A 15,458-nucleotide genomic window follows, 5' to 3' on the forward strand; every position below is an offset into this window, starting at 1 on the left:
GTTAACCTTTACAATTTTTTGGAAGTATACTGTGAAGAATTTATTTTATGGATGTAAAATTGAAACTAATAATTTGATACATTTCCTCAAATAAATGTTGATCGTATTGAAACAGTTGAGTTTCAGTGGCCACTCGACAACGATCCCTACATAGCTAATATTATTATTGGTAAAATTAGTGGAAAAAATATTTAGGTCCTTTTAAGTTAAGTAACGTGCAATTGTTTTCAATTTGTTCTTTCAGCCCTTTTTCCTCCCACCGGCCAAAAAGAATGACTACACACGAAGTAAATCAAAACATTTTAATTAGAAAGTTGTAAAACGGCAGTAGGTACACAGGACCTCTATTGGCTAGGGAACGGACAGCAACCGAGATGTGGAAATACATATGATCATAATCTACTAAGCGAGGAAACTGCAAATGATGTACATTTAAAATAAATAAATAATCGAAATATACAATGAATAGTGTAGCCATTTCTCTTATCTGTTATTATTGCTGGTATATATTACCTTTAAATGTATTATGATTTAAAACAGACATATTCTGACAACCAATCCTCTGTCGCAAAACAATATCAACATGATCAATAAAATTGTTTTTACATTTAAAATTGCAATGCATGAGTTTAGCAAAGAATCCCGGACAGAAACATTCTTCTTTTTTTCTTAAAGAGCTTCAGGTTTAGTTTTTTTCCGGTACATTATGTGGTGAAATGATGTCCGGGACAGAACGGATGTATTGATGCAGACCATCAGCTGTTCCTTGCTGGACGTGAAAGATCCACCAGGAGTGACAACTTTGTGCTAATCATTAGCTTAGCCATGCGTTTTGGAGTCCTCTATACATGAATTAAAGAGTGTCCGCAGTCAAGTCTGATTGTGAAAAAAGTGAACAACCTATATTATTTGGGGTGGCTTTTGGCTTCATTTCTATTTTGAAATCCTGAGGAGAAGTCTTTTGATCCGTCTTTCCAGTCGCAACCAAGAAACGTGATGAGAGAGCATCACCACATTAGTTTCATTTCCTCAAAGCGGTGCTGCGTCTTATCGTCTGTGGACTAGATGAGCTCCTCTCCTGTTTTTTGGCTGGATCATCCTTGACTGCCGCAGGACGACAGGCTGTCGTACAGAGAATCGCTGAGGGACTCGGGGGTCTCCAGGACCTGAGGGCGGCTCGGGCAGAGGGCTTCCTCCGGCCGCTCCCTGAGCAGCTCTAGCCCGGCCTCCCGGCTCATCTCGGGGACGCTGGGCGTGCGAGTCTTCCCCCTGCGGCTCATCCCTGACTGGACAGGGACGGGCAAGCTGCCCGGGTCCGCCACCCGGCTGGAGGAGGGCCCGCCGGCCTTCACGCTCTGAAAGGATGCAGAGTGGGTTGAGAAACATTTAGGTCATGGATTTCATCTGGTAACGCCTTCAGGTGCAAAAAAAAGAAAAAGAAGTGGGTTACATAAATCCTCCAACTTTGAATATTTAATATTCAGGTAATTAATAATTTCTAAGGGGAGAATGTGGTTCTGTGTTTTTACATTATGTAAGATGTGAGTGCAGATTTAAAAATGTATCTCTTCTTTACTGCGGGCAAAGTATTTTCAGTCTGTAAGTGACCCAGATTATTCCTTTTAGCATGCTCCTCCACAGCAGTTATTCAGTAAGAATAGATTCATAAAACACATTTGGTTAGAAAACAAGAATAAAAGTTATGACTATTATATTCCTGTCTTGATGTTCCATAATTTTGCTTTCCTAGGTATTCAAGACATCTACGGCATCTCTCCGTCCTGGATCAGGGCTCCCTAGGTTTCTCTTCCTGAGCTTTCTGCTGTTTTTCCCTGTTAAGTTTTTATTTAGAGAGTTCTTATGACATACTATGACTTTCTTTTAATAATACTTTTGACATACTATAACTTTAATGACACTTTTTATAACAAACTATACTATGACTTTTTGGAACTATTTTACGACATACTATACTCTGACTTTTTAAAATTACATGTTTTGTGACATGCACTTAAAAAACAACATAAATAACTAATCTATATATTAGACTGCTTCAGTGTAGCCCATGCACTGATATCAGAACTCAGTTCTTTTAAACGTCCACTCCCAGATTTTGATAGAATCTCTGACCACACAAAAGTGCAACATCTACTCTGAGAAAACAGAGATAAAAGCAGCGAGATAAGCGAGTGCATGTCACAGCCTGAGAGACAACATTTAATATCTGGAGTCTCCCCCCCCCCCCCCCCCCCCCCCCCCCCCCCCCCCCCCCCCCCCATCCACCCTGCCTACTCATCTAGTCCTCTACTTCACGTTTTTTCATGTTCTTTGTTTGTTTGCTTCTGTCTTTGTCTTCTTTCTTACATTTGACACTCGATATCTTACTGTATATTGGTTGATTTCCTTTTTTTTTATTTCTTGAATGTATATATTTGGTTAAGATAATAAATTGCACGTATGAATTTCTTCTCACATTATTATCCTGAGCTTTGGCTTGTCATTTCTGATATTCATGCAAATAAAGCAATGAGAGAGAGAGAGAGAGATAGAGATAGCTATGTGTTATTCCAGGTTAAACTACTATCCGTACCCCTCTGAAGGGAGATCCAAAAGAAACGACCTCCTCTTCCTCCTCCACTGCCAGGTAAACCTCTGCTGGGCCTGCCGGGGTCTTCAAGTTGGGGAAGGTCCAGGTCTTCGATCGGGGGGAGAACATGTTCGCTCCGCTGGCCTCTTTGTCTGAAGATGTAGTGACACGTCATTACTAAACAGACTATCATCGGGGATGAGTTGCCATGACATTTTCCCCAGAGAATGAGTCTTAATGTCCGATTTCTTCTAGCGCCACCATAAGGTTCACATTTGTGGTTTTTCATTTAAATGGGCAGATATTCATGGTCGTCGCATCACAATTTAAATGAGTTAAAGCATTAGTTAATGACATTGTCATCAGCCTGAACTGTACACGGCCTGTTAACAAGCTAACGCGCTAATACTTAATAATAATATTTTATCCCTCATGTTGTCCAGTTTGACCCGTTTCCAAGTTTGTTTGTTTTTTTACATTAGAAATATGGCACGTTGAAAATGTCAAACAAGGCAACAAAACATTGGGGGGGGGAACTAAAAATATTGGAAAAAGTGACAAAAACTACACAAAAAAACACTGGAAGTAAGCGTCAAAAACTTTGGAAAAAACGGCTAAAATGTAGAAAAAGTGACAAAACTTCAATAAAAAGGGACAAAGACATTGGGGGGGAATTTCTTTGAAAACTCTAAAAAACATTATACTTAAAAAAAAAAAAAAGGAAACCATGGAAATAGGAGAATTTTTTTCATGTTGAGGGAAAGACAACACAATAATTAAATACATTATTTCTAATGTATTAATTGAAAGCATATTAGAATTCACTATAAAAACGGCAGTTTGTAGATGATCTGAATCTGCGTGTTTTTTGTCTGATAACCCATAAAGTTCATAAATAAAAAAGGATCTACCTTGGCTCTGTGTCCCTCTGCTTCGGGTTCTCTCACCACTGAGTCTGGCTTAACGTCTCATTCATTCAATAATTGCTTAAAGCATTTAAACTAAGTTTTTTGTAGCAGTTTGTAACATTTTAAAATCTTAATTTTGATTAAAAGATTTTCATTTTTACTCTGAATCCATATCAGTCCCAAATATCGGTTTCTGCCTTGAAAAAACAGCCTCGGTCCATCCCTACTACAGCGTGTAATACGTTCCTAACAGTCCTGAGTTTGGATTGTTGGGTTTCTGTAAATAACATCCCAGAATACGGTCTAGATCTGCTCTTCATGGAAAGCACAATGAGTTGTTGTGATTTGGCGCTATATTAATAAAAGTGAATGGAGGTCATATAAAAGACGTTGTGACATGTTGAGTCATCGTGAACAGGTGAGAGTGTTACGACACCTTCATGGATGACGGCGGCCGAGCTTCTTCCCTCCAGCACCGAGCCGTACTGAATGGTGGGGATCAGCGGTTTGTGGGGCGCGTAGACCTCCTCCTGCGGCGTGGGCTCTCGGTCCAGGGTGCGGGAGCGTCGGCCGGCCCGCCCCGGGGAGCCCGAGGAGTGGTGCTCGGCCCCGGCCCTCGTCTTGGACAGGCCGCGTCCCGCCGCGCCGCTGCTGCAATCGGGCAGGGGGAAGGTCCCGATGCCGCTGTCCAGGGTGTAGGTGGACGCGCCGGATCCTGCAGGGCAAGCACAGAGTCAGGGGCGGGCGGGGGAATGCAGAAAGGAATAGATCATCGGATCACTGCCTTGCATCCGGGAGGGCGGGGGAGGGGGTCTTCTCCCCACAAGCCATCAGACTCCAAATGAACCCTTAATAACCCCCTACAGTGAACCGTGACACTGCAATAACTCTTATTTCTAAACATGTGCAATAACAGTCTCTATTTGTTCAACCGTGCAATAACTGTTTTATATGCAGCCTTTTCAGTTGGTGCAATATTAATAATATTCATGCAGCTGTCCAACTCCCTTTCTAGTGTCATAACAGAATATAAAACTAACAGATGAACCATAGAATGACAATAAAACGGCATCCATCCATCCATCCATCCATCCATCCACGGCACAAAGGAATTATATACATTCCTAAATGAATGAAATTCACATTATTTATTCCATCTTTTACTGAAGCCTCTGAATGGGTATTACCCGGGCGGGGGGGGTTATTCACCTTTGATATGCTAATTAAGGCGTGACCCTATTTATTCCCCTCAATATGCAAATTATGTTTCAGTAAAATTTATGGATTGCTGCAGATTTGTAGCAAAGAACAAGTACTAGAAGAAGTACACAGATCCTTTACTGAAGTAGTAAACCCACAGTATACAAGTACACATTACAAGTAATATGTGAGCATGAATACACATGTGCATAGGTTAATTATAAACATTATAATGATGTATCAACTTATATAAAATTAAAAGTACATTTGCGTATATCTACTGTGTATATGAACCATCACTATTTTACTTGTAGAAAACTGTAAATTATAAACATAATCCCTCATAAACCTATATCTATAAACGAGTACATTTGTGTGTATCTGCATTTTGTTTTTAATTCTATTTTTTCATGCACAATAGGAAATGTTTGTGTATCTTACATATTGCAATGCAAATTGAGCATCTTTCATAAATAAAAAAAATAAAATATTTACCCTAAAAAAATGTAACGCAGTAATACATATCAGAAAAATATACTTATTAAATCATTGGATAACTGATTGTTGATGATGATTGTAGTCTTCCTGGTGTCTCTTAATACACACAAAGTACATGTAACAATATCTAGCAGTTACTGAAGAACAAATAGATACAAGATTTTATTTCACATAGTTTACATATAACTAAAATGTATTTTGGGATTAGAAAAGTGTTAGATTGGAACATTTGACCAAAAGCTAATTTTAAATACTTTACTGTGTATACTGAGTATTTTAAGTTGATGTTGTGTTGCATGTACTGTATAATCACTGGTAAGTATAGCTGTGAAATAATTGTAATGGGGTAAAAAGTACAATATTTGACTTTATAGTAGAGTAGAAATATAAAAGCAGCATCAAATGGAAATACTTAATACGTAATAGTACTAATATCTTTAAATTTACTTTAAAGTACAGTACTTAGTAAATGTACATTCCACCACTGTGTGTCCATGTTCTAATGTGTCATTCACTTCCTTCTCACTCTGTGGAATTATTCATACGTCCACTGGGATTTTATCTAGACTAGTTCCACACAAGTCCCTCAAAAGGTGGTAGTGCTCATAAACCTCCCAAAGGGTTTTGGTAGTGTCCCCCTCTGATAAAATCCTTACCTGCGAAGTGTTGAGAGTGAACGGAGTCTGCGAGGTTTTCGTCTGATGTGATCTTGCCGAGTCGGTCCGATCCCTGCGGGAGAGAACACATGGACGAGTGAGTGTACTGAACATTAGTACGCAGGGAACTAGGACGCCGCTAGGAGCCCGGTCTAGACGGGAACCCTCAAAGGATGTAGGACATATTGCAGAAGTGGTGGAAGAAGTATTAAGATCCTTTAAAAAGTACTGTGAAAATATTCTTTTACAAGTAAAAGTCCTGCATTTAAACCTTACTGAAGTGGGAGTATGTGAGTATTATTAGCATTAAATACATAAAAAAATCAAAGTAGTGATTGTGTAGTAACGTGTTCCCTGTCAGTGTGATCCTCTTCTGTCTGATGTTTCTGGATTCATATTATTAATATTCCTGCTGCTTTCATGTGCATGTTGTATTTTACTGCTGTAGATGTTTCAGGTTGTGTACATTTGAACTCCTTTATTTACTGCTGCTAGTTTCTATAGCCATGCATCATATTCTATAAGATCATCATATGTCTGAAGCATCGCTATCCTTTAACTCTGGTTTTCACTGGACAGGAAGAGGATGAAAAACAACTGTCAGATAAATGTAGTGGAATAAAATATCAAATACTTTCCTCTGAGATGTAGATAAAGTTGCATAAAACTGAATTTGTACTTGAGTAAATGTACTGAACCCTGAGAGCTAGATGCATTAAACTACAGTAAGTCGTGTCAGTTTATTTTATCCCGACGGTAAAAGGTCAAATCTTTCCAGCTGGAGTCCGACTGCAGAGACATAAATCCAAGTGGCAGTGATGCCGTACCTTGTCCATGTCGTCCCGACTGGCCATGTGACCGATGACGTCGCCATGGTGACCGAACAGCGGCTTGGAGCTCTTGCAGTCGAAGGAGAGGCGGCGCTGCGGCACGCTGATCACGTCCTTCCCGTCCACTCTGCATTCAAACACAAGGGTCACTTTGCATGTCCGGGCCTCACCACACAAAAAGGTAGCGTTAGCATTTGGCCTTTGACACAATTTATTTGCTATTTTGGAAAAATACTATTCCTAATGTTATTATAGAGACAAATAAAAGAAAGAAAAAAGAATTCCTTTAAATTTATTCGTCACAGACAATTGACTGTAGGGCTGGGCGACATGAAGAGACTCAAATATCATGATATTTTTGTCAAAATACTTCAATGACGATATTACGGTGATATCGCAGGGTTGACTATTTCATAAAATAATAAAAACGATGAGATCTGTGATACATTTTCATCGATAATAGACTCTTTGGTGGTGGAGACCTCACATCTTTTCCAGAGCTGACGACGGTGACTAAGTGGGTAAAAGCGAATAGTAGAACAGCTAGAACAGTGTGGGAAGTTACACCAAGTCAAATTCAAGACCTTTTTTTAAGACTAGCGAAAGAAAACTACAAAACCACAGAATAAAAAATAAAAGAAATAGAATTAGAGGTAGTGTTGCATGGACATGCGGAAATTAAGACGTTTAAAATTATTTACAACCCAGAACACAATACTTTTTAATGCGTAAACTTACGATTTGGACATTTCAGACTTTTGAAGACCCTGTTGTTGTAGTAGTCCTCACCTGTTGAGCAGCTGTTGCATGAAGTTGTCCGAGCGCTCCCCCCTGTACATGACCGCCAGCTGTCCCTGGGCGGGGTCCATCACCACCTCGCAGGAGTGGCCCCTCCCCGAGCGCTCCACGTACGCCCGCTCCTCCTCCAGCGCCCTCCGCAGCCCCTCCGCCTTCTCCATCAGAGTCGAGATGTTCAGACCCTCCACTCCTTCTTTACACCTGCTGGCCACCTTCCCGGAGTCCCGGCCCACCGACGGGATGTTGATCCTCCACTCCTTCTTCTCCTCCTTTGCTTTGGCGGCGTCCATCTTGCGGCTCAGCGCGGGCAGCTTGCTCTTCTTCAGGCCGAACCAGCTGGCGATGCCGTTGGAGGCTTTCTGCTTGACCTCGCTGGCCGGGCCCCCCCGGTCCTGCTCCTGGAGCTTCAGCATGTTTTCCTCGATGCCCTTCATCACCTTCTGCTCGATGGCCGACTGCGGGCTGGGGGCCGGCGGCAGCGGCTTCTCTTCCTCTGACGTCGGAGGTCTTGGAGGAGGAGGGGGCAGGCTGTCTCCGTACATCGGATTCTTTTTCCCTTTCCCGCCGATCTTGGTCCTCTCCTCTGATTTGGACGAGTAACGTGGGGCCTCTGCGGGCTTCCCCCCTCTGTGGACGGACGGGCCCTGGCAAGGCTTGGATGGCGACTTTGGAGGGATTTTGTTAGGGCTGTTGCTACTGTGAGGACCAACAACTGGTTTAAGGTTATGGGCCAGATTCAGGGAGCCAGGACACTTAATGTTGTTGCGTAGTACCTGCGGGGCGTCGGTGTTCGGGGACGGCAGACCGATTTTACTCTTAGACACTTCTGTCTTGTTAACACACAATTCTTGTTTAATCACTGCAGCACCCGGCGATTTTACAGCCTGTTCCTGCAGCTGAGACAACCCCGGGTACTTCAACCCGACGCTGCTAACTTTGGGTTTCCCATCCAAAGAGTCTGTGTGTTTTGAATGTCTCTGCTCCTCTTTCTGGACCTCCATGGGCCTCTCCGCTGTCTTACTCCTCTCTTCACCGTAGGTGACCTCATTCACCACATCCACCGGCCTAAGACCCACTTGTAAATCCTCAGAGCTCCGTAGCTTTCCCAGTGCAGCCAGCCTGTCTTTAAAAGCGTGGTGGCTGGAGTCAGCCTGGGGTCTCACTGCCACGGCCACGGGCCTCTTGGGGATCGAAGAGGACTCGCTCCTCCTGACCGGAGGCGGAGGCGGCGCCTGGGCAACCTCGCAGCTCTGCACAGTGATCTCCCGCACATCCGCCTCCTGTTTCTCCCGGGTTACGGAGTAGTTGGCTCTGCCCTGCACGGGCTTGCCGTGGATGGATGCGTTGGGCAGGCTGTGATGGTTGACCCACACCGGGCTGTCTGAATCCTCTTCGTCATCCGATGAGGACTCTGACGTGGACGAAGACGACTGCTTTTGTTGAGGAGGAGTGTTGAGGACACTTTCTGGTAGCGATTTTATGAGCTTCCTCTCGCCGCCGTTCGCCTTGGCTTGGGATGGAAGTATAGTTCTTTTCTCATGGCCCGGGGTGGGTTCCTCCTCTCTGGAGTTGGTAGACATAACACAGACATTTTCATAATGAGGGACCCTTTGAGAGACTTTGGGTGAGGAGGACGATTTGGATGAGGGAGCGCCCATCTTTGAAGGGACGCTGGCTTTAGGTGCAGAGAGGCTGTTGTAGCTTATTTCCTTAGTGGGGGGGGAGCAGACATCTTCGGCTTGAGGAGGGGAGGTTGGGGCTGAGTGTGTGGCGGGGTAGGACTCAGACCTGGCGGGCGGGGGAGGGGGCTGCCTGCACCGTTCTGTGGTGGTGGCTCTGCGGGTGGGAACAGGAGAGTGGTACACCTCGTAGTTGTTGGTGCGACAGGGGATCCTGGAGCTGCGGGTGAGTTGGGGGCTTAGGCGGACGGCGGACGCTGAGGGCTGGGACTTCTCCCCTATCGAGGGAATCTTCAGGAACTTGAGCAGTTTGGATGGCGAGTTGATGGCGGCAGTTTTGACATCGCTGAGGCAGGACGCGCTGGGGCTGACGGAGGCACCGGCTCTCACGGAAGAAGCGTCCAGATCTGTGACGTCCAGATCTGTGACGTCCTTCTCAGGGACGACTGACGGGTCGCTGGACGTGGCTGCGGCAACGCCGTTGTGGACGCCGTCATTGGTCTCAGTGTCACAGTGAGAGATCGGTGCGCTCTCCTTCACAGAGCTGGGCGGTTGGGGGGTGGGACGGAAACCAGTGAGCTCTTCAGAGGCAAAGGCATTTGGACAGCTCTCGGAGCTGCTCTGCTCTCGCTCCACCTCTGTCCTCTCCACGGCTGAGCCGTCGCCGGTTTCTGAGACGGATGAGTGGGCGGCGCCGCCTGCTGCTTGCTGGTGGGCTTCATTCTTGGTGGATTGTTTAGGGGGGGCGGCAGACTCGGGTCTCCTGCTCTTACTGTGACATTCGCTTTTAGCGGCTGCAGGAGCTCCGTGGCTCTGCGAGGCCGACGTGGCTTTCAGAGGACTGCAGACGTGGTTGCATGGCTTTGGAAGACTGTCTGGGCTCTTCTTGCAGTGTAAACAGCAGGTATTCCCTCCCTCGCACTTCAGTGCTCCGTCGCCGTTGACGTGCTGGTGTGAGTCAGTGTTGGAGCGGGTGCAGTGGCAGTGTGTGTGCTGGGATTTGCACGCTAGTGGAAGGGGGTCCACCGTTGCCAAAACAGCCTCGGTGGACATGAGCACCTGACTGTAGTCACAGAAAGACAAGCTGGTGGTGGACGGGTGGAACTTCAGAGGGTCCGTTTCCTCCATCTTGCGAAGGACCTCCAGGATGTGTGCTTTCTTCTTGAAGAAGGGAGACAGGGCCTCCATGGAGGCGGCAGGGCCCCGAGGGCCCGGGGAGGCATGCTGTGTGCGGTAGCCATTTCCCTTTGGGCAGAAAGAAATCTCTATCAGCATTCAGTTTACTGAGAGCCAAACAATTAAAGTTCACCGAGACCTTTGGAGTGCGTGCGTACAGGAAATGAGTGCTGAGCAGATTAGCTTTATAAAGCCCAATAGTTCAAAACAGAACAAAAGTCAGAGCATGTTATAACGTCACACACAGGTCCCACTGTTTCACTCTAAATGCTTTGCAATAATCACCTTGGCTTGTGCTTCAGTATGTGCAGGCTCCGCCTGTTTTGCAGAGTCATTGTGCAGCTGCGCATTGTAGTCTGGGAGGGGTCCTGCCTGGACCTGTAACAGGAGATTCATGAGGCAAATATGATGACACTGTATATACTACAGACTATTGTACACAGAGAGAAACAGGAGCTACATTGTCCCGAAATCTGTTGGAACAATATAGAGCATGAGGCAAAAGCCTGAGATCCATTACTGGCAGTGTCTGAAAGAATGAGGCTGGGGGGAGAAATCAGAGCTCCACCATCACAGCTGTACACTGTGTACATTTATTCAAGTACTGTACTTAAGGATGTGTCTGAGGTACTTCTACTTTAAACGAGCATGTCCATTTTACGCTACTTTTCACTTTTACTCCACTACAGCTGTCTAACAGCTGTTTGGTATTGATGAAAATGACTATGACAATAAAGACTTTCTATTCTATTAATAGGTTTGATTATATGCACTAGTACTCTGCAAGACTAAACAGACCTTGATGTGGAGAATTGGATAAGGATTCACTTTTCCTTGTGGTGGAGTATTTTTACATTATTATCTTTTTAAAGATTTTTTTGTAGTGCTTTTTGGCCTTTATTAGATAGGGTAGCCCAAGACAGGAATGTGGGGGGACAACAGCGGACTGAGCTAGGGTCGGACTCTAACAGGGGCCACTGCAGTAAGGACTGAGCCTCATTTTATGGGGCCCTCTGACATACTGTATTTAGATTATTATTATATTACTAATTTGACGTTGCATGCAACTGTGGAAGAATGTGTATGAAACCCAAATCCCTTCAGTCTATCTACCTGGTAGTGAGCAGTGGGGTGGTTGGGCAGTTTCTGTTGAAAGAGCTCACAAAGCGCTCTGTTCTGTCTTTCCAGGTCAAACACCAGCATCTTCAGCTTGATGCACTCCTCTCTCAGATCCTGTTCAGTGACACACGGAGCAGTAAGACCACTGACACACTTCAGTTGGTTCAAATACCCCTCCAAGAAGCAGAAATGGTGCTATGTGTTACCTTTTGATTCAGCAGAGCCTGGACCACGTGGTTGGCCACCTGGTGACATCACATTTCACACAGAATGACTTAACTGAGCAGAATTTATGATGACAAGTCTTAGTTTCTAAAAACCATTCTGCAACATGAACTCACCTCATCCAAGCATCTCTCGTAAGCCTCTCTCTGACTCTCATTGGCCAACATCAGAGCAGAGTTTTCTGCCTGGCAGCAAAACAACAAAAGAAAACAGACCGTAGGTATTTAGTTAGTCTTGTTATTCATGTGTCTTGCAAATATATCTGCCTAGCCCACATGGAAGACACCAAGAACATGGTTGCATTAAGGAAACATTTCTCAGACATGACCACGGTGTAACTTCTTATATAACATAACAAGGCAAGAAAATATCAAATAAAATCAGCCATGAAACAGATTCATGGTAAAAATGTTTTTCATAATCGTCCAACCAAAAGAAAAGAAAAATAGGCTTTTTTTTAAATTCTTGCCAAGACTTGTTGTTATGCAACCAGTAGAGACCATAGACCGTTAATATTAATGGACAAAGCATGCGGTTTGGCCAAGTGCTGCAAAGTGCCTTAAACCTGCTTTCTATCTGATCTCTAGCAGGGGGGACGACTCCTTAAACCTGCTTTCCATCTGATCTCTAGCAGGGGGGACGACTCCTTAAGCCTGCTTTCCATCTGATCTCTAGCAGGGGGGGGGACTCCTTAAACCTGCTTTCTATCTGATCTCTAGCAGGGGGGACGACTCCTTAAACCTGCTTTGACCATCATGGCAGAAGCATGCGTCTCTCAAAAGTCACACTAATTTAAATTTAAATGAACTGATGAGCACATAAACAAGGAGTTCATTAACTCCTTGTTTATTTGCTCATTTAAAATGTAACTAGCACTGCAGAGTGTTATTGTTTTGTTTGCCGCCTCACCTCCAGCTCCCTCAGCCGGTCCACGAGCTCGCTGCTGTTGTCCTCCAGGAACGACTCCACGTCTCCCTCCTCTCCTTCCTCGTCCGAGCCAAAGTCTTCATCACACATTCTCTGTTCTGTCTCATCAGACATTGTTCTCATCTGGAAACACACAAGGTGACACTGCAACTATCACCGTAACAGTCTCTCTCCAGCAAAATAATAATTAATAAAAAGAAGCTTCTGGAAACAGCGCACAGCAGCCTAACATCAGCTGCTCTGCAAGGTGACAGACATTAGGACAACGTCCTCTGTTTCTTAAAAGCTTGTCTTTTTTTCTGTTTGCTGCCCTGTGCAGTAGCTACAATGGCCTTTCTCTAATTCTCTTCTCATTTACAAGACACCGCCGATTGTTTTTGATTAAAATCACACATCGGATCTGGGTCAAACTGTAATGACAGATCTGTTACATAGTGGGTAGGAAAGCTCACAGGTGAGGGGTCACAAGCTGCTAACCCGCTCCAAATTAAATACAATTTCTTTGCCAATATGATACAAAAAAAAAAATCTGTAACGTTATTTGTAAAGATTATTTTTGGGCACTTCATCTTAAATCAACAGGCCAGCTGCAGACAGAAAAGGGGGGAGAGAGGGGGGGGGAAGACATGCAGCAAAGGGCCACAGGTCGGATTTGAAACCTGGGCCACTGCAGTAGAGACTTGGAAGATGGGGGCGCACATTCTACCATGTGAGCTACCAGTGAGCCCAAGTGACTTTAATTTAACCACAAGCTGCCGACCCAGTTCAGCACCCCCTGGTCTCATGTTACCCTACATGGTCTATATCAATGACTTTTCATTTTCAGGATTGTTCTGGTGCCGTCAGAGTTCCCCGCCAGAGGTCCGTCACCTTCCGTCATTCTAGACTCCGGTGGATTTCTGAGGACTCTGGTCTCTGCAGGGTAAATCCAGACAGCTAGCTAGACTATCTGTCCAATCAGAGTTTTCTGTTGTTTTCTTGATTAAGACGTTCACGTTTCACCAAAACAAGTTCCTTCTCGAGACTGTTTTGCAGAGGCGCCGTGGCTCTGTCCTGCACTTAGCCCCGCCCAAGACGATTGTGATTGGTTTTAAAGAAATTCCAATAAACAAGAATCCGTTTTTCTCCCATCCCAGAATGCTGTGTGGACTAACTAGACCTTCCACCGCAGCGCTGTGAAAGAAGGTCTGGCAAAAGCAAAAGTAATTTCAGTGTGGGGTGGATTTAGCTTTCTTTTTTGTTACTTTATATCTCGGTAAAATCACGAAAACGGTCCTACAGAAGGATAAATACTTATTGAAGATACTCTTGGCAAGTTTCTGGGAACACCATGTTGTAGTGTGAGGAGACAAAAGGGGAAGCTAGACAACATCAGCACATTCATAGGTCACAGGTCTGGGGACGAGAATATTGGGCCAGTCTCTAATAATCAAACTGGTTCAACTGCCATATCTTTGTTTGCCTTAACAGGTTCAGCTAAAGTTGAAATACACCTTGAGGAGTATCTAGGTAAAATACCAGAAATGGTCCAACTGAAGGATAAATACTTATTGAAGATACAAATTGTAGGAAAGCTAGAACCAGGAAATGGTTGTAACGAGACCCTCCAACCAGTGGACCAGTGGCGTGGGATCGTCCAAGAAATTGACTTTTGTATTAAGGCTTCAGTTGGAGAGATGCACTAAACTCTGGGAAAAATGGATTGTGTATGCACCTTTGAACATTAATGTTATTATAACTAACACCCATGATGATCTCATATTTTTCGTACATGTACAAAAAAAGTACAAAAAATAATAATTGCAATGAGCCCCAAGCGGTGAGGCATTCCAGATTTGAATGTGTGAAAAAGAGAGTACTGGTATCAAATGAATGCCCTGTATCAGCAGATACTCTGAGTTGAGGTATCAGTGCATCCATACATGCTCCTTTAAGGACAGAGGTACTACATCACAATAAATATCTTTAAATCCCTTTTCTAATCACGACTGACATTGTAATAGGTTCTTGTGCTTTTTATAATAAATTGTAATCCAACAAAGATTAAAAAATGCTAAAGCTTCTGTTATTTTTCCTTTTAGCCCTGAGCAGCGTCTTCCCCTCCCAACAAGCTCCACCAATCACAGGGCAGCCTTTATGTAGCCTGAGAGGTTAAACCCAGGACAAGAGCATCGCTTGTAAAGCTCATTGCTGCGAGCTCGCAGTAATAATGAATGAAACGACACGATCAACTCAGGGCTTCTCTCATCTAGATGTTGGCGGCTACACAGTACGAGGACGCTGTTCAGAGAGATTACATAACTACATAACTAGAGCCCAGCTGATATGAATATTTGGTTATTTAGCAGTAACTTCAGAGAGTTGGGAGAGAACTGCACAAGAACACACTGTGGTTATACTTTACTGCCTGCTTGATTACCTCCTAACTGAGAGTTTATGACATCAAGGTTTCCAGAAACTTTTTCACGTTTGTGAAATGAGTTGTGCTACTCCTGTTGCTCTTTGCAATGACGATAAAGTTGAATTCAATTTGATATAAAACCAAGAAAAGCAAGGGAGCAAATCCTCCCATTCCAAGAAAGGAAACCCTGAACATTTACATCGTTAATGATCTAAACGCTTAATTACAATTTTGTTATTTTCTGTCGATCTACATATGTCCTTTCATCCTGCTGCAATAAGCCCCACCCATCTGACCAAAACAAACACCAGCTAAGGAAGCTGAGCTCTACTTTTCTCATCTCCAACACAGACGTTAACATCATTATCACCGCTACACTACATTTACAGTGGGTACGGAAAGTATTCAGACCCCTTTAAATTTTTCACTCTTTGTTTCATTGCAGCCATTTTCC

The 15,458-nt window shown here is 44.2% G+C and overlaps 1 protein-coding gene across 2 annotated transcripts in view; it reads right to left on the reverse strand.

Moving 5' to 3' along the window:
* Positions 1–1,083: 1,083 nt before the first annotated feature.
* The window catches only part of nckap5l (NCK-associated protein 5-like), a 42,280-nt gene continuing 27,905 nt past the window's right edge, over positions 1,084–15,458 (reverse strand). For both annotated transcript variants that reach the window (XM_034875640.1, XM_034875642.1), the window contains exons 3-13: positions 12,586–12,726; positions 11,793–11,861; positions 11,658–11,696; positions 11,446–11,565; positions 10,618–10,710; positions 7,469–10,401; positions 6,677–6,806; positions 5,850–5,922; positions 3,932–4,210; positions 2,591–2,739; positions 1,084–1,355 (exon numbers count right to left, since the gene is read on the reverse strand). In XM_034875640.1, coding sequence (XP_034731531.1) covers positions 1,095–1,355; positions 2,591–2,739; positions 3,932–4,210; positions 5,850–5,922; positions 6,677–6,806; positions 7,469–10,401; positions 10,618–10,710; positions 11,446–11,565; positions 11,658–11,696; positions 11,793–11,861; positions 12,586–12,726 — 4,287 coding nt within the window. In that variant the 3' untranslated portion in view covers positions 1,084–1,094. The remainder of the gene's footprint in view (positions 1,356–2,590; positions 2,740–3,931; positions 4,211–5,849; positions 5,923–6,676; positions 6,807–7,468; positions 10,402–10,617; positions 10,711–11,445; positions 11,566–11,657; positions 11,697–11,792; positions 11,862–12,585; positions 12,727–15,458) is intronic.

Source organism: Etheostoma cragini, chromosome 7 (assembly GCF_013103735.1).
Source record: "Etheostoma cragini isolate CJK2018 chromosome 7, CSU_Ecrag_1.0, whole genome shotgun sequence".
NCBI lineage: Eukaryota > Metazoa > Chordata > Actinopteri > Perciformes > Percidae > Etheostoma > Etheostoma cragini.